This window comes from Carassius gibelio, chromosome A18, assembly GCF_023724105.1.
Source record: "Carassius gibelio isolate Cgi1373 ecotype wild population from Czech Republic chromosome A18, carGib1.2-hapl.c, whole genome shotgun sequence".
Taxonomy (NCBI): domain Eukaryota; kingdom Metazoa; phylum Chordata; class Actinopteri; order Cypriniformes; family Cyprinidae; genus Carassius; species Carassius gibelio.
In genome coordinates this window covers 29,648,508-29,668,778 of record NC_068388.1, presented here as the reverse complement: position 1 = coordinate 29,668,778, position 20,271 = coordinate 29,648,508, and the positions used below count along the sequence as shown (strand labels likewise).

The 20,271-nt window shown below is 45.0% G+C and overlaps 1 protein-coding gene across 1 annotated transcript; it reads left to right on the top strand.

Moving 5' to 3' along the window:
* Window positions 1-9,132: 9,132 nt before the first annotated feature.
* Window positions 9,133-18,574, top strand: LOC127934062 (uncharacterized). The gene is made up of 6 exons (XM_052531246.1): window positions 9,133-9,193; window positions 9,495-9,734; window positions 17,269-17,361; window positions 17,464-17,763; window positions 18,162-18,290; window positions 18,380-18,574. Exons 1-6 carry the CDS (start codon window positions 9,133-9,135, stop codon window positions 18,433-18,435), a joined length of 879 nt encoding a protein of 292 aa, XP_052387206.1. The 3' UTR covers window positions 18,436-18,574.
* The last annotated feature ends 1,697 nt before the right edge of the window (window positions 18,575-20,271 follow it).

Sequence of the window (20,271 nt, the reverse complement as noted above, 5' to 3'; positions counted from 1 at the left end):
TCATCAATTGTCATGTAATTTTAATCAGGAGAAAAACGATGGTTGTCATTTACCAAAAGTAAATCTTTCTGTCCAATTTGTTCTCATTATTATTCACAGATATTCATATGTAAAGACTACGTATAAGTTTGCATAAACCCTGAAATGTAGAATATCTTTGTAGTGACAGCAATCTAAATTTTAAAGACTTATATGGAAACATTTCAAATGCACAGATATTTCTGAATCCTTTGAGGTTTTAGCACTGATCTAATGGAATAGCAGGATGATTGTCTTGTGGTCAGATCAGTTGTGGCAAGAAGTGTTAAACAGTGACGTGAGAGGCTGCTGATGTGTGTGTGTGTGTGAGAGAGAGAGAAAGAGAGAGAGAGAGAGAGAGAGAGATGTTGAAGCTTGTGTAGGAGCTGCTGCTGTAGTTTGGCTTGGAGTTTTCCTCATTGTTAAGCTGCATCGTAATACTGGAGGACACTGAAATCATATTTTCATACTTCATCATTACATAACATGCAGTTTGTGCTCCATCATCAGTTTGCAGTGGCAGTTATTCTGAAGAGAGGTGTTTCCACCGAGGCTGTTTCCAGCTGTAATTGGTTGTTTAGGTGTCTGAACCGCCAGCAAAGCAAACTAAAAGCTGTAATTAAGACTCAGGCAGCGGTTACGCCTCAGTTTTAAAATGCCTACTTGTGTCCCGAGGTGGAAAGGAAAGTGAAACTGAAGAGATAGTTGAAGCTCAAAGTGTTTTTCATCATCAGGAAGCTCAACTACATATCAGGAGTGGAAAAATGAAGAAAAAAGGGGAAGGGGAAGCACTGGAAATACATGAATGTAAATCAGCTTCCTGACTAGATGTTGTTTGTTCATAACTATTAAAGCAAAATAGAAATAGAACAATCATACTTTCATGCATGTAATCATTTATTTTACAAACTGAGAGTGATTTATTATAACTGTTGTAGTTCAGCGCGGCTCTGTCTCAGTTATGCTGCTGAAAGCTGTTCACACTCACGTTATAACAACCATTAGAGCAGTTACTTTGGTTTTTGAGCAGTAGCACCACTAACATGCTCTAGGGGGCTCACCAGACTACTCTTTCTCTGGATAAAAGGCAGGAAGAAGTAGAGTAGGAGTATTGTTTGGTTGGAGAGAAGCATGGCTTCCTTCTGCTAACCTTATGTATAGAGTCCGGATTGAGAAACTGTGGTTTTAAGCTCATCCAAGTAAGTGTTATCATTGTTTTGCTGGGTGACGTTATTTCAAGTAATATGTTTGGTGTTAATGTTAGCCTGTATGTTTTTATTTAGATGGACTGTCATAGATACCTCATCTACGGAGTTATCCTTCTTATTCTACTTGATGCTTCGGTCACACCCAGGGGCGGCTATGCTTTGACTAAGCCACACCCCTTCTCAACTTCTACCTCGAGGAGGTCCCCAAAGCCAACCCAATGGCCAAACAACACGAGAACAAGTAAGTGATAAAAAAATCTTTATTTAAATATTTAAAAAATAGCTTGGGGAATAGGGAAAGGGCAATTAAAACTAAACTCTGACTCGGCCCTCCAGATGGGCTATGGCCGGGAAGAGGTCAGGGAGAAGGGGGCCATGGGGATCCGGGGCATGGGACTCGGGGCCCGGCCAGAGTCTTAGGTATCCGTAGCGCCCTCCTTCTTCCTCCTCTTCGCTGAATACAACTCACGGTAAGTACTGGTTCACACAGTTCGTTCTCGGGGTGCTCACTCTCTTTTTCTTCCTCCACAGGCAACGGCTGGGACGCAAAGGCACAGTTAATTCGGCTTGGTTTTGCTCTCACCTCTTCGCTGATTGCAGCTCACAGTAAGTACTGGTTCACACAGTTCGTTCCTTGGGTGCTCACTCGCTTTCTCTTTCTCCACAGGCAGCGGCGTAAGTACAGGTTTCCTCGGTCTCTCCTCGTGTTACCCACTCTCTCTCCTTTTCTCTCCACAGGTATCAACTTGGACACAAAACACAGTTACTCTGCTTTGGATGGCTTTCACCTCTGGGCTGGACACAACGTACTGTAAGTACAGGGTTCGCTCTATTCCTCCTCGTGTTATTCACTCTCTCTCCTTTTCTCTCCACAGGTATCAACTTGGGCACAATAGCACAGTTAGTTTGCTTTGAATGACTCTCACCTCTGGGCTGAACACAGCGTACTGTAAGTACAGGTTTCCTCGGTTTCTCCTTGTGTTACTCACTCTCTCTTTCCTTTTCTCTCCACAGGTATCAGATTGGACACAAAGCACAGTTAGTTTGCTTTGAATAGCTCCCACCTCTGGGGCTGAACACAGCGTACCGTGCTAACTCCGGAGATCTGAAGCACGCTCACAACATATACTGTACTGAACTAGGCTAGAACCAGCAGTCTCCTTGTCCTCCCGCGACGGAGTGCGTGAAGGCGGGGGTTTATCTGACAGGACACACGGCAATACACAGCACCACGTCAAAATTTTAGGTTTTCACAGCACGAAGACTCACCCACCACACTCAGTGTACGAAAAGGACACCCGTCTTCCTTCACTTCGCTTGGTTCGGATCTGGCGATGGAATATGCGGCCTAGCTAGTGATGTCGTCGTTGTGACTACTTCAATAAGTATTCCTTCGGCTCTCCCACCACGCTATATTAGGGGTAGGGCCGCCCTCCTCCTCCTGGGGAGATCTACACAACGCCAGGTCAATATACAGGGCACTTTCGGCTTGCTCTTAGTACTCACATCAATGCCGCTTCCAATCCCCTTTTTCACGTCGTCTCAATTCGCCGTATAATACATTCACTTCTCAACCTTTAAGGTTCCCGATGTCTTCACAATCGTACAATTCCAGCCTGAGGGAGAGAGAGAGTTAGACAGCCACCAGCAGCGCACCAAGACAGGCACAACACAGTGCTTCACACACACCAGAAAGAGCTCCCAGACTGTGAAATAACTTGGCCTTAAGTACTGCCTTGTCCAGCGTATCCTCCAATCACCAACCGCTGTCCCTAACTAGGCACAGGTGCATCGAATTCCCTGATTTTCCCTCTTACGGCGCTACCGGACGTTTCGGTGTTCTGTTTTTCCGGTCCGGGCGGAAACACTTCCGGGCGGAACCAAACTTCCCGAATTTTGGTTCCGCCCCTAAAGATCGTCACCTTGTGACACTTCCATCCTATGCTGTACTGTTTCTTAATGGATTCTAATTAGTCATGCCAGTATCACCATTGGATGACTTGAATCAACTGAGATTTGAGATGTTTGAGGCCAAAAGGACACCATTATTGCAATGTAAGCTGAACGGAAGCCTGGATTGACTGAAGCTAGAATATGAAATGAACTACTGAACTTTTTTGCTCTTTTCTTGTTTGACAAATCCACTATCGTCATCTGTACCTGTGGTATGGACAATGACCAGATACGTTTGCTACCATATGTCCTTTTTCACTATATCAACTTAGAAAACATGCATACATCTCTTCAATTGTTTGTTCACTGTTTTGATAGTTTTGTGGGAAATATTTGATATAAACATTTATGCAATTACTTGGGTGTTTGTACTTGGTTTGTGTTTCTGAGTCTGAATTTCTTAATTCCATAATAGTCAATGAAGCCCTTCATTATAAATGTATTTGTGATGAGTCCTTCTGAGAGTTCTCAGTTGGAAGGTTACAACGTGGATGACTACTTGTTTTTTTTAATAACTTGTTCACTATATGATTTTAAAGATATAAACTCAAAGCCTCAATTCTGTCATTGACATATACAATGAAAGATGATATTAGCCTGTTTGTGTGAGGAAGTGAATGACTATGTTACCTCACTGACACGTCACACTAGGCTCAAATACAAAGCGCAATAATTTCACTGTCCCATATACCCGTAATCCATTTAGTGCAATCCAAAAATTTACATTGTTTTTACACTGTGGGGGGCTCCATTATTTTATGTGCACAGTACATTCTGCGTTGATGTCGTCAAATGGTTGCACTCAGTGAGATCCTGACACTTTTTACTGCGACACAACTCAGAAAACACAACTGAAGACAATAAAATACTGATACGATACCACATTGTGTGGTTTTTGGATGTAATTTTCAGTCGGAGAGCAACAAGAGAAGCAATATAATACTTCACTGATTTCCTAGCGATAAGAAGAGGAGAAAAGAATGGGAAGATGCATAAACGTAGAGATAAAACGTTTTAAAGACTGATTTTTTTCTCTCCACTTCAGCCCTGATGCCTTTGAGGTTTTTAGTGGACCACAGCTACTGAAACAGCTTACAAATGGCTGAGATGAGAAACTCTATGCCACCCTGTTATAATGTAAATATGCCAAAGCTAATCGTGGTGCTGCGGCTGCTGGATGAGTTTCTCAGCGTGGATTTCCCTCGAGATCTAGGGAGTTTAGACTCCTTGTGCGGAAAATCGATGGTACGGCATTTGGTTTAAGCCTATACTTATATCCATCACCACCTGTAAGCTCTTTCAACAGCTGTAGTCATCATATCAGTTAATAGAAACAGTTTAGATGGCATTTTCCTTTCATCTTGACTAAGAATAACACATTTAGTGTTTACAGCGGTAATCAAGAAAAACCTGCATCACTGCTGTTCCTTACGCGCCACCTGCTGACAGAGAGTGAATTTACATTTTCATTCAGCCTGTCTGCTGTTTGCTTTGTTTTATGTAGCCTAATTCCACAAATCTAAAGTCAGACCATTCTGTTTTTGCTTTGGGTTTAGAAATTATACAGTCTAATTTAAATCAAAATAGAGTTTAATAAAGCAAATAACCATATACTTCATGTACTTATATTGTCTTTCCTTCTTGTCTTTTGATTAAAATACATTTAAAAAATCAGTCTTGGATTCTGCCGTAAAGTTAAGATCATTGAATCCCTAAATTTATTTTTGAAATGAAGAAATTTGAGGTTTAAATGTTAGTAATGCAGCTGCCTTTGGATGATAAAGTTCTCTAATTTAAATTTCTAGATGAGTTAATGTCAGTTTATTTATTGTGCAACCACCTTATTTCATATGTAATTTGTTTCATGTCATAAAGCTATGAAGTTTCTGTGTGAATGATCGGTGGTGGGATTGACCTATCGGTAAGTCCCTCCGCTCAAACACAAATGAGCCAATGGCAGTTGAGTATCAGTTGCACAGGGAGCAAAACTCGGACATCTGTAGGTTTCAGCCATAGGCATAATATATATGTATATTCATGTCTATGGTTTCAGCATTGGAGGATGCAAAGCTCACATTGGTTTGATAATGTTTATGCTACGAAAATGTAAATCAATGTGTCTGTGGTACTAATTCTGATTCCAGATATCCTGAGAGGATAGGCAATGACATTTATTTTATTACATTTCCTAACCTAAAAAAAAAAAAAAAAAAAAAACAGAGCAAAAAAACAAATTGTTCCTAAGCATTCAACCCCAATCCCAATGAAAAACAAATACTCATTTTACTATATTTTAATATTCTCATACTCCAATTAAGTTAAAGTTTTAATCTGCTCAAGCAAAACATTAATCTTGTGTTTCAGCAAGGTATCTCCGGCTAAAAATAATGTTAAAGTTAGTGTCCATGATAACACACTGTTCTCACGTGCAATGTACAGTAGGTCAAGAACACCTAAACAAAGGTCTAAATTTCAGTGTCTCTCCATATTAAACTGGTTAAATGTACATTAATTTAATCTTACTCTGCGATACATGAACAGTGTTGATCTGGGATGTCGTGACCTGCGATCATGACGATTGTAATTGGAGCCTTCTCCCGCTTGCATTGTGGTGAACCCTGGCTTTGAGTTATCCAGCATATTTATTTTTATATTTTGTATATCCCTCCATGGCATATTTAATTCCCACTTGACTGGTTGCCCTTCTATGTCCAAAATTGTTCAAAAACATTGTGGGACAAGGCTTTCACACTGACAGGCTGTCATTGTAAGCAGAGATGTATAGTAACGAAGTAGAACTACTTCACTACTGTACTTAAGTACTAAAAGGCGGTATCTGTACTTTACTAGAGTATTATTTTTTTCTCCTACTTCCACTTTTACTTCGGTACATATTTTCGCTGAGTTTAATACTTTTACTCCGATATTTTTTTTATGTGCTGCATCGTTACTCGTTACAATTATAAAAATGTTACGAATCATTCCATTACAAACCCAGATTACCACTGCCAGAACTGTAGATGGCAGGTTTGATGAAGCTGGCACATCATTGAGCGAAGACTGCGCGTGCTGACTGAACTGCTGTGAAGAGAGAGATGAACACCGAACCGAGCCAGATAATGACTCGTTCACGAGTCAAGAACCGGTTGCATCGGTTTTCGGATGACCAGTAACGTTAGTTCTTTCTGACAGTTCGATTCAATAAACCAGTTGAAGAAAACAGTTCACCGATTCTTTTGCGCTCGATGCAATGGCGTCATTGGCGTTGACTGCACATGGGCTCATCATAACATTAACACAGAATCAGTTCAGAATCAATCACCAAAAGAATCAGTTCGTTTCAGACGCTCTTTGTGTCGGTTTGCTTCACGCTAAATCACACATGCGCAGTATCATCAGCTCGGTTCACGAATCGGACGCGTCTGACAGAAACGGTTCTTGACTCGTGAACGAGTCATTATCTGGCTCGGCTCGGTGTTCATCTTCAGTTCTCTCTTCACAGCAGTTCAGTCAGTGTACTGTTTGAGTCAATGAATTACTCCGGGATATTGGTTTGTTTTAACTCAGAGGGAGTGTCAGACACATTAAACAAGTTAACAGCTTAATTCATCTGTGGATTAATGCGCATTGGAGACGCGAACTGTTTAAAACGATTCAGTTCGATTTGGTGGACTGTTTCAAAAAGATCCGGTTACATCGAATGATTCGTTCGCGAACCAGATATCACAAACTGCTTTGTTTTTAACTGTCTTACAACAGACACGGAAGAGAAGACAATGCTGAATAAAGTCATAGTTTTTTGCTATTTTTGGACCAAAATGTATTTTCGATGCTTCAAAAAATTCGAAATGACCCTCTGATGTCTTATGGGTTTGAAACAACATGAGGGTAAGTTATTAATGACATCATTTTGCAAATTGGGCTAACTAACCCTAGTAACTGTTTTTTGTTTACAAGAAGTTACAGTCAAAGGAATTGTGATTGTCCTTTAGGTTAATCATTTGAAATAGTAAAAACAATATGTTTAAACTTTTGACTATTTTCTTTAATAGCTACATTACAGAATACTTCTACTTTTACTTTCAGTACTTGAGTAGTAAATTTTAAAATAGACTACTTGCAATACTTAAGTACAAAAAATGTTGAATACTTTAGTACTTCTACTTAAGTGTGGTGCTTAAAGAGCACTTCTACTTCTACTCAAGTCACTTTTTTGATAGAGCACTTGTACTTTTACTCAAGTATGGTTCTCTAGTACTTTATACATCTCTGATTGTAAGAGAGTGAGCAGCTCAGTTTGTTTGTCCAAGGGGGCAACAGTAACTAAAGAGGGAGGGGGAGGGGCTTATCGATAGGTCAATTGGCTGTGCAAGGGGCACCAGCTAAAATCTTACCTAGAGCACCAAATTGGTCAGAGCCACCTCTGGACAGGGCATAGGATTAATAAAGTGAGTGCACATACTGTAAATTAATGTAATAAACTCATAATTATCCTGGTAGTCTTCAATAAAATCACTTGATGAATAATGAATATTGAATATTGAATAATGAATATTGAATAATGAATAATGAATAATGAATAATGAATATTGAATAATAAATAATGAATATTGGCTGACCCATTATTTAAATTCTTCACTTGCACAGACAACAATGAAAAGACTGTATCAGTCAAAGCTCATCTTTGGGGAGGGAATAGATACAGGAGACTGTGATAAATGGTGATGAGATGAGAGAAGTGCCCAGGGTGGCATCGATATTATTACAATCATGTATTCCTAATTGCAACAGATCTTTGTTAATTGCAGTGGAAACTGTGGGCTCAATTTAACAACACCACAAACATTATATATATTTTGTCATAATACTATTAGTGAATAAATATATTTTTGAAAGTGCAACCTAACGAGATATTCCAAGAATGCTGATATTTCACCAGTATTTCACCAATCAATCTGGAACAAAAAAATTCTAGCTGGAATATGTCCATCCATCAATTATGAGCATTTAACGGAAACATGAGGAGCGAGCGGTTGCGATAGCGGATGGAGGAATGACGAATCCACCGGCTGAAGGGAAGATGTGCTGAAGTTTGTGGTGTTAATAAAGGATTCTAGATCTGATGTGTTTTCTCAGGGCTGGAGAGAGAAAAGAAGCACATTATGATCCATGTGTAGAAACACTCATTTCTCCTAAGATGCTCTTGTTAATAATTTCAATATACTTAAAAAACTGTTTCAGAATTCATTCTACAAATGAGTCCTGGATGATGGAAACCTTTTCAGTAACTATCAATTTTGATCACTAATAATTGTATAATTTTATTTCTATTTGACGAAATGCAGACTAAGAGAAAGAAGCGTTCCCCTGCGTTTCTCAGTGCTAGTGGTTATGGTTATGGTTAGAGAGTTTGTAGAAAACGCAGAAGGACCTGAGCTCAAGACAACACCAGCATCAGTCAATGCTCGGCTCTCGAGGGAAGATTAACCTGTTGAGGTGGAAAGCTCTTTTTTAGCTCTTTGATTCTTCTTTAATTGTGTGATTTTACTTGTTGGTCTATTAACCTTTTATTTAACCCTTTCCACATGCCCAGAGAAACACATATTAAACATCAGCTGCCAACGTTTTTTGTTTGCAACATAAACATTATTCATCCTTTTACATTCACAGTCACCTACACCACGAGGCCTTCAAAATGCATCTGGCTTTCATAATATCAAAACAACTTCTACAAATGTCTTTTATAGAATAAATCAAATATTTCATCAATATCTACAGGAGAAATGTGAAGCAACACTTGCTTGCGTACTGGCACAGCGTCACTATATACTCTAGTACATTTAAACACTCAGTCTGTCAGATCAGAAGAAGTAAAGAAATACAGGAGGAGCTGGAGTGTTTAAAGAAAGAGTTGCGATCATATACTGAAGAGAAAGACTGAGAGAAAGAGAAAATGTCTGATAATAATCATCTGTGTCTGCTGGGACTGATCTTTCTCTCTTCACTTCTCACAGGTAAAGAAATCTGTTTTCTTTTCAAGACACTCAGTGGAATCAGTCTGAGAACAATGATCAGTTTATTCTTGTGTTTCATACAGAACACACTGGATTATTCCTGAATGCAATATGTGTTGTTTGTATTAAATGATACAAAAATACCGTATGATCTGAATCTTCTGCTTTTTATGCAGACGTTAATATAATTAATAGTATACTGATCAGTCACGTGTTCTTGTGTTTCAACATGTGTTTTTGACATTCTAATTTCTTCAAATGCACCTGTATAAAATAATTCTCAGATGTTCTTGTGTTTCAGGTGTCAGTGGAGTGAATAAGACTCATGTGTTCATCAGTTCTGGTGAAGATGTCCGTCTGCCCTGTAATAATGCTCTTCATGACTGTACATCAACTACATGGCTCTATAACAGATTCAGTCATTCAGAAGCAGTTGAACTGATTGGTTTAGGGATAAAGAAGAGAGACATAGAGAGACATGAGAGACTGAGTCTGGGGTCTGACTGCTCTCTGAACATCAGGAACATCTCAACAGAAAATCATGTGTCACAGGTCGGGGGGGCCAAGCTGGACTGCACCCACCCCTGAAACCCAGGATCACCTCGGGGAGCGTACCAGAAGAACCAGACGGACGAGAGTATAAAAAATGAACAAGGTTTTATTTGGTTAAAAGCAATTTAAAAGTTCAGTGTTCCCTCCGTGTCTCCCGACCAGAACGGAGCCAGACCTCGGACGCCGGGAAGGCGTGGAGTCGTCAGCAATTCGTGCCTGTACGGGGCCAGCAAGAGCCAGGGTAGTCTGTCACCCGTCCCGGAGTGAGGGGGGGTATCCGGGTAAGTAGAGCTCGTGGATGTTTCGGTCGAGACCGGGAAAAGGAATAATTCGTGTGTCCACCTCTTTTCATAGGGACATCACATGCGGCGTTCGGCTCAAAGGATCCTGCGATCTGCACAGCAGAGTAAGTAATCAACAGTAAGTATGTGTTCTTGAATAAGTAGTGGGCTTACGGCTGGGAGATGCTTCGGTTGAGTGCCTGGGTGTGGATTACGGTGATGGTGGTGGGCTCTCGGGGTGGTGAGCGTCCGGCATTAACTCTATATATCTTCCCCACACTCTGTAACTTCACTTCAAACGATTTATTGTGCAAACACACCACTTCAGACACGGCACACCCACTCTTAGTGCAAATAGAGCCAGCACTCACCCGACGATGACTCCGTCCACTTCACAACGTTATCACTCCCAGTCCAGATGTATACAATTGATCGAAGTCCCAGATCAGGTCTCTTAACTTCCCTCCGATAGCGATGGCGCGGTCTGGTCTTCACTTGCTTTCCAAAACTCACACTCTTTCTGTCCTGAATATCTCCACTCGATCGCTGATATATCTTTTGCACAGCCAGATAGCCGAAACCCCACAATAGTCCTCAAATACCTCCACACGCCAGCCCAAACGTCCCAGGAATTCACCTCTCCTAGGGGAACACATCCAAAGAGAAGAACCACACACGGGGGCAAGCCAACCAGGAAGAATAGCCGGGAGAACGAACGACCAAAAAGAATCACCCACACTCCATATGGTCTCTGCACTTCTCTTTTTATGTGGTTACTCCGCCTCCATAATCCTCTCACAGATCGCCACATCAAACTCCCCACACCAGATGTCAATCTGTCATTAGCGTTGTTATTGCGACATCGGGCGCAACCCGGAAGTGGACCGGTGTTACCGCGACACCGTCCCGAGGGGAACACAAAATTCCGGCGGGACTTAGTTCCGCTTCCCTTTCGTCACCCCGTGACATACCCCCCTGCCAAACCGTTCTAGTCCCTAGAACGCCTTTCAGTCGCCCATTCTCCATAGCGTGCCGGGGGCCGACCTTGGTTCTCCCTCTGGGACCGTCGTGGTGGCGAGACAGGGTCGATGTCCGCAGGCATATCCATCGGGTCTCTGGGGGCCATTTCTGCGGGGACATTTCCCCGTTCTCCTGGGATCACGGCCCATCCTGCTATCCACGGGGCTACAGCTTCAGGCTCCTTTGGCGCCTCTTCTACGGGGCTGGGATAGTTCGGACAGGGGCGGATCATGTTCCGATGGACCACTCTAGCGGGCCCGGCTTGTCCTTCGGGCCGAATTGTATATACTGGCTGTCCAGGCCGCTGCTGGCCCTCGACCACGTATGGTGCATTCTCCCATCGGTCACTGAGCTTCCCCTTCCCTTGTCGCCGGTTGTCCCTTACCAGGACCCTTTCTCCTGGGAGAAGGGGGGCTTCCCGAGCCGTCCGGTCGTACAGCCTCTTGTTTTTCTTCCCAGCCGCTCGGATCCGTCCCGAGACTTGCTCGTATGCAAAATGGAGGCGTTGGTGGTGGCGCCTTACCCATTCAGTTACGTTCCCCTCCTCCTCGGTTGCTGCCGTCCCCAGCAATAAGTCGGTGGGCATCCGCACATGCCTGCCAAACATCAAATAAGTGGGGGCGTAGCCCGTGGTACTGTGCGTACTATTATTGTAGGCCTGAACCAGATTTGGTAGCGCACTCACCCAGTCGCTCTGATGTTCATGGTCTAGCGTGCCGAGCAAGTTCAATAGGGTCTGATTGAACCGCTCGCATCCGCCATTTCCCTGGGGGTGGTAAGTAGTGGTATGGGTCTTGGTGCAGCCGTACACTTTACACAGCTCTCTGATTACCCGAGACTCGAAGTTTGGCCCTTGGTCCGAGTGTAGGAACTCGGGGCAACCGAACGGCTGGAAGACAGCTCTCCACAGAGCAGTGGCGGTGGTGTTCGCCGTCTGGTCCAAAGTAGGAATGGCCCAGGAGTACTTGGTGAACAAGTCGGTAATGACAAGGATGTTCTGATAGCGGTCTGCCGGCCGACCCAAAGTCAAGAAGTCCATTGCGACTATGTGGAGAGGAGCCTTTGCCTGGATGGGGACCATCGGTGCTCGTGCCTCCTTCCTGGCTTTGAACAAGGTGCAACGAGGACAGGCCTGAACGAAGGTACGTACCGTTGCTTCTAGGTTGGGCCAGTAGAAGTGTCGCCTCAAGAGAGAGACCGTTTTCTCGTGCCCTTGGTGGCCCAGCTGATCATGGTATGCTATCAAGAGCTCTTGTACCTGGCCTTCGGGGACAACGATCTGTCGGAGTTCCTCGTCCAGCCCCGGATCTCGGACAGACCTACAGAGTACTCCCTCCTTCACCTGTAGTCTGGCCCATTGTCCCAACAGCTTCCTTCCTGTTCCCCCTTGGGCCCGTTGTTCGGCCAACGTCGGTTTTCGGCCCCGTTCCAGCCATCGCATCAAGCCACTGATCTCCCTGTCGGCCTGCTGTCGCTCTTTCCAGCGGCAGGGGTCCCATCCCCAACTCACAGGCATCCCCTCATGTTGAGTCCCCGGCGCCTCCACAATGCCCACCATATACTCCTCTCCTTCGGGGTCTGGCGTGGGTTCCGGTGGGTCCCTCGGACCTTGAGCTTCCGGGAGTCGGGACAGGGCGTCAGCGTTGGTGTTCTCCCGTCCTGGCCGGTATTGGAGCTGGTAGTTGTAATTGGCCAACTGGGCCACCCAGCGCTGTTCCACTGCCCCCAACTTCGCCGTCTGTAGATGTACTAGGGGGTTGTTGTCAGTTACTACCGTCACCTGGGCACCCCACAAGTAATCTTTAAACTTTTCGCTGAGTGCCCATTTCAGCGCCAGCAGTTCCAACTTGAAGGAGCTGTAATTGGCGTCGTTCCTCTCTGCTGGATGAAGGCTCCGGCTTGCGTAGGCTACGACCCGCTCTACACCGTCCTGTTGCTGGGCCAACACGGCCCCCAAACCCAGGTTGCTAGCGTCCGTGTATAGGACAAAGGGCTTGGAGAAGTCAGCATACGCCAGAATCGGCGCCTGCAGCAACTCGTCTTTCAGTCGCCGGAACGCAGCCTCACACTCGGGGCTCCATAGGATAGCCGGCGATCCGCGACCTCGGGGGCGTCCTGTCCCAGCCAGCAACTGATTTAGGGGCTTTGCGATCTTGGAGAAGTCCTTGATAAAGCGGCGGTAGTACCCCACGAAGCCCAGGAATGACCGGACCTGCTTCACCGTCTGCGGGGCAGCCCACTCTCGCACCGCCGACACCTTCTCCGGGTCGACCGAAACTCCCGCCGCGCCCACACAGTGTCCCAAGAATTTGACCTCCCGCCGTAACAGATGGCATTTGTCCGGCTGTAGCTTCAGCCCATATTTCTCCATGGCCCCGAAGACCTGCTCAAGGTGTTGTAAGTGGGAGTCAAAATCTGGGGAATAGACAATCACATCGTCCAGGTATACCAAGGTGGACTCCATCAACTGACCTCCCAGGCACCGCTGCATCAGCCTCTGGAAGGTGGCAGGAGCGTTGCAGAGGCCGAAGGGCATCCGGTCCCACTCAAAGAGACCGAACGGGGTGGTAAAGGCGGTCTTCTCCCGGTCGGCCTCGGCCACTTGTACCTGCCAGTAGCCACTTGCCAAGTCCAGCGTGGAGTACCATGCCGAGCGTGTCAAGCCAGCCAGGGAGTCCTCAATCCGGGGTAGGGGGAACGCGTCCTTCCTAGTGACCAGGTTCAGCTTGCGGTAGTCGATGCAAAACCTCCATGCGCCAGTCTTCTTCTGTACCAACACGATGGGAGCTGCCCACGGGCTGCTGCTCTCTCTAACAACCCCTCGATTGAGCATACCTTGCAGCAGGGTACGAACCTCCGTGTACAGGGTAGGTGGGACGGGTCGGTACCTTTCTCTACTGGGCTCTGCATCTCCGGTGGGGATCCGATGTTGCACGACGTTGGTGCAGCCGTAGTCCTCTTCGTGTGCCGAGAAGACATGTTGCCACTTGCTCAGCAGGTCTCGCAGCTTCCTGGCCTGTGTCGGTCCCAGCTCCTCCCCTTGCAGGGAACTTCCCTTCAAGTGGCCGGGCACCTCCTCCCCTAGGCTCTGGGGCGACGAGCTCGCTTGGGTAAGGGCCACTTCCACCACCGCGGGGTGTACTTGGCGAAAGCTCACGTCCTGGTCCTCCCGCACCTGATGGGATTCTACCGGCGTTACCTTGACCAGCCGCTGATGTTTATGTAGGTGCACAACATGGGGCGTCCCGTTCCGAACTCTCACCGGGATCCGTCCTCTTCGTACCACGGCCAAACCTCTGGCGACTTCTACCTGATGGCCATCCCAGTGGGGCTCCACCAACACCCATTCCTCCGCTCCCACGTCCCGCTGGAGGACTCGCACCCATACTAGGGCCTCGCTGTTCGCTGGCACGGACAGGGCATAACGGCACGCTACCCGACCTGTCCCTTCGCGGCCTTGCCGGGCCCGGGACATCTGGATCCGTCTGCATTCAGCGGCGACACGTTCCCATTCCTGTTGTTCGGCCAGCGAGATCCCTCGAGCGGGCGTTGCCCGAAACAATTCTTCCCAACATGCAGATAATACATTCATACCTAGCAAGGCCCGGTGACTCCCCAGACAGTGGTCCTTTACGATGATCACTCCCTTCTGGGGCACGATCACTCCGTGGATCTCCAAGTCCGTCAGCCTGTAGCCAATGTAGGGGATGTCCAGACCATTTGCTCCTTTCAGGGAGAGCCAGGGAGCCTCCGTCCCATGCATCCTCTGATCTCCAAACAGCTCTTGCGACAGGCTCTCCGCGAATAGGGTCACCTGGGATCCGGTGTCGACGAGACAGGGCACCTTCACACCACACACCTGGACCTCCACCACTGGGCTATGCCCGACCAGCCTGTCCTTGGAGCCTGTTCCGATGGGTGGGTCATCTAAGGGGGTCCCGACCACACGACCCACTGTGGCCGGTCGACCTAAAAACCCCCCTCCGAACCTCTTCGAGGACCACACTGTCGGCTGTAATGGCCTGGTTGGCCACAGCGGTTGCAGATAGGTCGTCCTTGCTCGTCCCATTCAAACTGGGGCCGCCTGGGCCGGTTAGGTCGCCTCCCTGCGTCCCTGTTCCCGTCCGAGTACACCCGGTCCCGCGAGATGGGCCTCACCTCTGGCCTGGTAGCCCCAGAACGCAGCTCGTCCACGAGCGTCTTGGTTAGCTCCGCCATCTGCTCCCGGACATCCTTTAGGAGTTCGAGCTTCAGAGTCTGTTTCCACTCTGCCATGTCGGGGACAGCCACTGCGGAGCTACTTATGGCCGCACACACAGAGGGTTCTTGCACCTCAACCTGATCGTTCTCCAATGCCACCGCTTCCTTCTTTAGGTCTTCGAAGGTGAGTTCCGGCTCCCTTCTAAATTGGACTCTAAGTCCCTGGCGTACCGGGCCTTCCCTTAGCCCCAACAGGAATTGGTCCCTCAACAGAGTCTCACTATCTCCGAGACCATGGTCTGGGCGTCCCTGCAGCCTGGTAACTCGCTCCCGTAGTTGGAGGGCGAAAGCTCTGACGGATTGGCGGGGGCCCTGCTTGCTGCTGAAGAACTGGGCCCGGAGAACCGCAGTTGGAGTGGCGTCACCATACCTTTCCGTCAGGAATCTGAACACAGACTGGGCGGTGGTTCGGACAGCTTCGGGGGCGGCTTGGACTTCCCGCCGCGCTTCCCCGTCAAGGGAGTTGAGGGCAAACTGTAGCTGTTGGGTCGCGCTCAGTCCCTGTAGCCCGGCCAGATATTCAATCTGAGCCCGCCATTCGGAGAGGCGCACCTCTGACTCATTTCCTCCATATTTCTGGACCCAGGGGTTTCCCATGAACACTGGCATGACTCGGGGTGGGGCCCCCAGTGCCTCGTCGTCGGCCATCTGAGAATCCCTGGTCGCTCAACCCGAGGTGAAACCCTGCCGACTACGCCAAATCTGTCACAGGTCGGGGGGGCCAAGCTGGACTGCACCCACCCCTGAAACCCAGGATCACCTCGGGGAGCGTACCAGAAGAACCAGACGGACGAGAGTATAAAAAATGAACAAGGTTTTATTTGGTTAAAAGCAATTTAAAAGTTCAGTGTTCCCTCCGTGTCTCCCGACCAGAACGGAGCCAGACCTCGGACGCCGGGAAGGCGTGGAGTCGTCAGCAATTCGTGCCTGTACGGGGCCAGCAAGAGCCAGGGTAGTCTGTCACCCGTCCCGGAGTGAGGGGGGGTATCCGGGTAAGTAGAGCTCGTGGATGTTTCGGTCGAGACCGGGAAAAGGAATAATTCGTGTGTCCACCTCTTTTCATAGGGACATCACATGCGGCGTTTGGCTCAAAGGATCCTGCGATCTGCACAGCAGAGTAAGTAATCAACAGTAAGTATGTGTTCTTGAATAAGTAGTGGGCTTACGGCTGGGAGATGCTTCGGTTGAGTGCCTGGGTGTGGATTACAGAGACTGTGGTGGGCTCCTCGGGGTGGTGAGCGTCCGGCATTAACTCTATATATCTTCCCCACACTCTGTAACTTCACTTCAAACGATTTATTGTGCAAACACACCACTTCAGACACGGCACACCCACTCTTAGTGCAAATAGAGCCAGCACTCACCCGACGATGACTCCGTCCACTTCACAACGTTATCACTCCCAGTCCAGATGTATACAATTGATCGAAGTCCCAGATCAGGTCTCTTAACTTCCCTCCGATAGCGATGGCGCGGTCTGGTCTTCACTTGCTTTCCAAAACTCACACTCTTTCTGTCCTGAATATCTCCACTCGATCGCTGATATATCTTTTGCACAGCCAGATAGCCGAAACCCCACAATAGTCCTCAAATACCTCCACACGCAAGCCCAAACGTCCCAGGAATTCACCTCTCCTAGGGGAACACATCCAAAGAGAAGAACCACACACGGGGGCAAGCCAACCAGGAAGAATAGCCGGGAGAACGAACGACCAAAAAGAATCACCCACACTCCATATGGTCTCTGCACTTCTCTTTTTATGTGGTTACTCCGCCTCCATAATCCTCTCACAGATCGCCACATCAAACTCCCCACACCAGATGTCAATCTGTCATTAGCGTTGTTATTGCGACATCGGGCGCAACCCGGAAGTGGACCGGTGTTACCGCGACACCGTCCCGAGGGGAACACAAAATTCCGGCGGGACTTAGTTCCGCTTCCCTTTCGTCACCCCGTGACACATGGATCTTACATCTGTCAACAATGGACTGGTGTGAATGGAAAACACCAAAAACAAGGACCTGATGCTGGTGTTTATCTGCATGTTCTTCATGGTAATTTATGATTATGTGAACAATTTAAAAAGGGTAAATTATTGATTTAATCTCTGATGATGATAGAGAAGTGTATGATGTGTGTGTTATTCTGTGTTTCAGTCTCATCCTCACACACTGAGATCAGTGCAGGTCTCTCTGTGACTCTCTTCTGTCGGCTGTATTCATATCCTCGAGTCTCTTGTGGTGATCCGGGTCGTTCTGAGAGAATTCATCTGTTCTGGGTGAATCAGGCTGGTGTTAAATCAGACTCCAGATATCAGATATCATCCTCATCAGATCCCTGTATCATCTCTCTGAATAAAACACTCCTGAATGAAGATCACAACAGAGAGTGGAGATGTGAAGTTACTCACAGAGATCAAGTCAAGACCTCAGTCACATACACTGTCAAGAGTTCAGGTGAGAAATGAATTTCACTGGGGGAAGGGAAGGATGGCATAAAATACAAGGTATAAATTGCCTTATGTTGCTTTTTGTTGTCAGTGCTATTTCTGAGCATAAAAGGGTCCTAAGGGAAGTCTTAAATGATAATAGATGATAGACTCATGAAGCAGTGGAAATTCTCACAGGCTCCATTACATATTTATCATTTCTGTAATGTGAAGCTCAAGTATGATGTGATGATGATGGTCTGTTCCTATGTTCATTATGTTTGAACTGAACTAACATGTATGATCACAGATCTGGCAGAAACTAAAGTCAATATGATTGCTGGATCATTATTCAGAGGTACCACATGTCTTTACATTGTTCATTGTTTCGTAGCTTTGATTTAATTCCCAGTTTCACAGTTTGAGTCTCTTTGTTTTCTCTTGATTCTGTTCATCTGTCCATCTTTCCTGCAGTGATTGTGATTATTGTTGAGTTTGTGGTGTTTGCTGCTCCTACTGTGATTCTTCTTCAGATCATCTGTGCAAGAAGAGCTGGTGAGTTTTTCAGATGATTCAACATTGATCTGAAACAATCTGCACTCATGAGAGCTCAGTAAATGATTTTGTGTTCAATTATTTTGCAGAGAGGAAGGACTCGCAGCAGCCAGAGGAAATAGTGCTGAATATGATGTCAGAATAAAATGCTTTACAAATAACCAATTACAGCAAGATTTATCTTCATGCCAGTGATATTATGGATAATTGCATACAGTTTATGTCGATATTTTCCATACTGTATTGATTGTTTTAAATATAATTTTAAATACAGCGATCAACAATGCAAGACAGGCACCTTTAATATACAGTACAGACCAAAAGTCTGGACACATTACTATTTTTAATGTTTTTGAAAGAAGTTTCTTCTGCTCATCAAGCCTGCATTTATTTGATCAAAAATACAGAAAAACAGTAGTATTGTGAATATTATTACAACTTAAAATAATATATTTCTATTTGAATATACTTTAAAAAAAAATAATTTATTCCTGTGATGCAAAGCTGAATTTCCAGCATCATTCCTCCAGCCTTCAGTGTCACATGTAACATCAGTCGATCACATGATCATTTAGAAATCATTCTAATATTCTGATTTATTATGAGTGTTGGAAACAGTTCTGCTGTCGAATATATTTGATCAATAAAAGGTTAAAAAGAACTGCATTTATTCAACATAAAAAAAAAAAATCTAATAATATATATTCTAATATTATATTTTCTTTACTATCACTTTTATCAATTTAACATCCTTGCTGAATAAAAGTATTGATTTTATAAAAAAAAAGAAAGAAAAAAAACTTTTTATTCATCAAAGAATCCTAAAAAAGTGTCACATGTTCTGAAAAAAAGTTTCCAACTTTGATAATGAATCATCATATTAGAATGATTTCTAAAGGATCATGTGATAATGATCCTAAAAATTCAGCTTTGCATCACAGAAATAAATTATTATTTAAAGTATAATAAATTTAAAACAATTATTTTCACAATATTACATTTTTTTCTGTATTTTTGATCAAATAAATGCAGGCTTGATGAGCAGAAGAAACTTTTTTCAAAAACATTAAAAATAGTAATGTTTCCAAACTTTTGGTCTGTACTGTACATGAATGGTTTTTACAGAAATACTAATATTAATACACACTTTCTAAGTAATTTTGTGTCCTTGACTCATCTGATTGTTACATTGAACTTTTTAAATGTTTTAATAGTCCATATAGATTGATGATGCAACACATGTCTGTTAATTACAATATTGTCACAAACTTTTATTGTCTATTCTCGTTAATTCATCAGTTGAACCATTTAGGCTTTGCTTGTTAGATTTACCTCTTGAGTGTGTTATTGAAGACTTTTAACCAAATCTTCTGCATCATCGTCTGCTTCTACAACTATGTGTGGCAAAGTACCACAGGTGATGGACTCGTGACTCGTCCTCACTATTTAACAATTTGATTGAACTGTTAGTAGCAGCCATCTAACCAAAACAGGTACATTAGAGTTCAAGCACAAAAAAACAGTCTTTACGCAGATGACATATTACTGTATCTACAAGACCCCCCATCAACATTACAAAAACAATTAAACTTATTGATTTTCTAATATTTCTGAATCATTCACCTGAAGTAAATCATCTATTCTTTCACTTTATCCCAACAACCTGAATGTGATAACCCAGACACCACGTATCCCGTCATGCATCAATCTCATCACATATTTAGGCAGTTAGGGTTGTTTAGTCTTAATTTCACTCCATTATTTAAAACAATAAATGATGATCTTCAATGCTTGGTGAACTTACCACTATCAATTATTGAGAATTCTACTGTAAAAAATAAGATCCATTGAATTAAATTGACTGACCTACAGAAACCAATAAAACACAAGCAGAACCAAAGCACCACATGTTTGGGCAAACAGCTTCATAATATATGCAAATGGTTTAATCCAAACCCTTCAAACTTGGGCATATTCGTTC

Coding starts and splice junctions, on each gene's coding strand:
- LOC127934062 (XM_052531246.1), top strand. CDS start 9,133: ATGTCTGATAATAATCATCTGTGTCTGCTGGGACTGATCTTTCTCTCT. Junction 9,194..9,494: donor TCTCTCTTCACTTCTCACAG/GTAAAGAAATCT, acceptor CTTGTGTTTCAG/GTGTCAGTGGAGTGAATAAG. Junction 18,291..18,379: donor CATCTGTGCAAGAAGAGCTG/GTGAGTTTTTCA, acceptor ATTATTTTGCAG/AGAGGAAGGACTCGCAGCAG.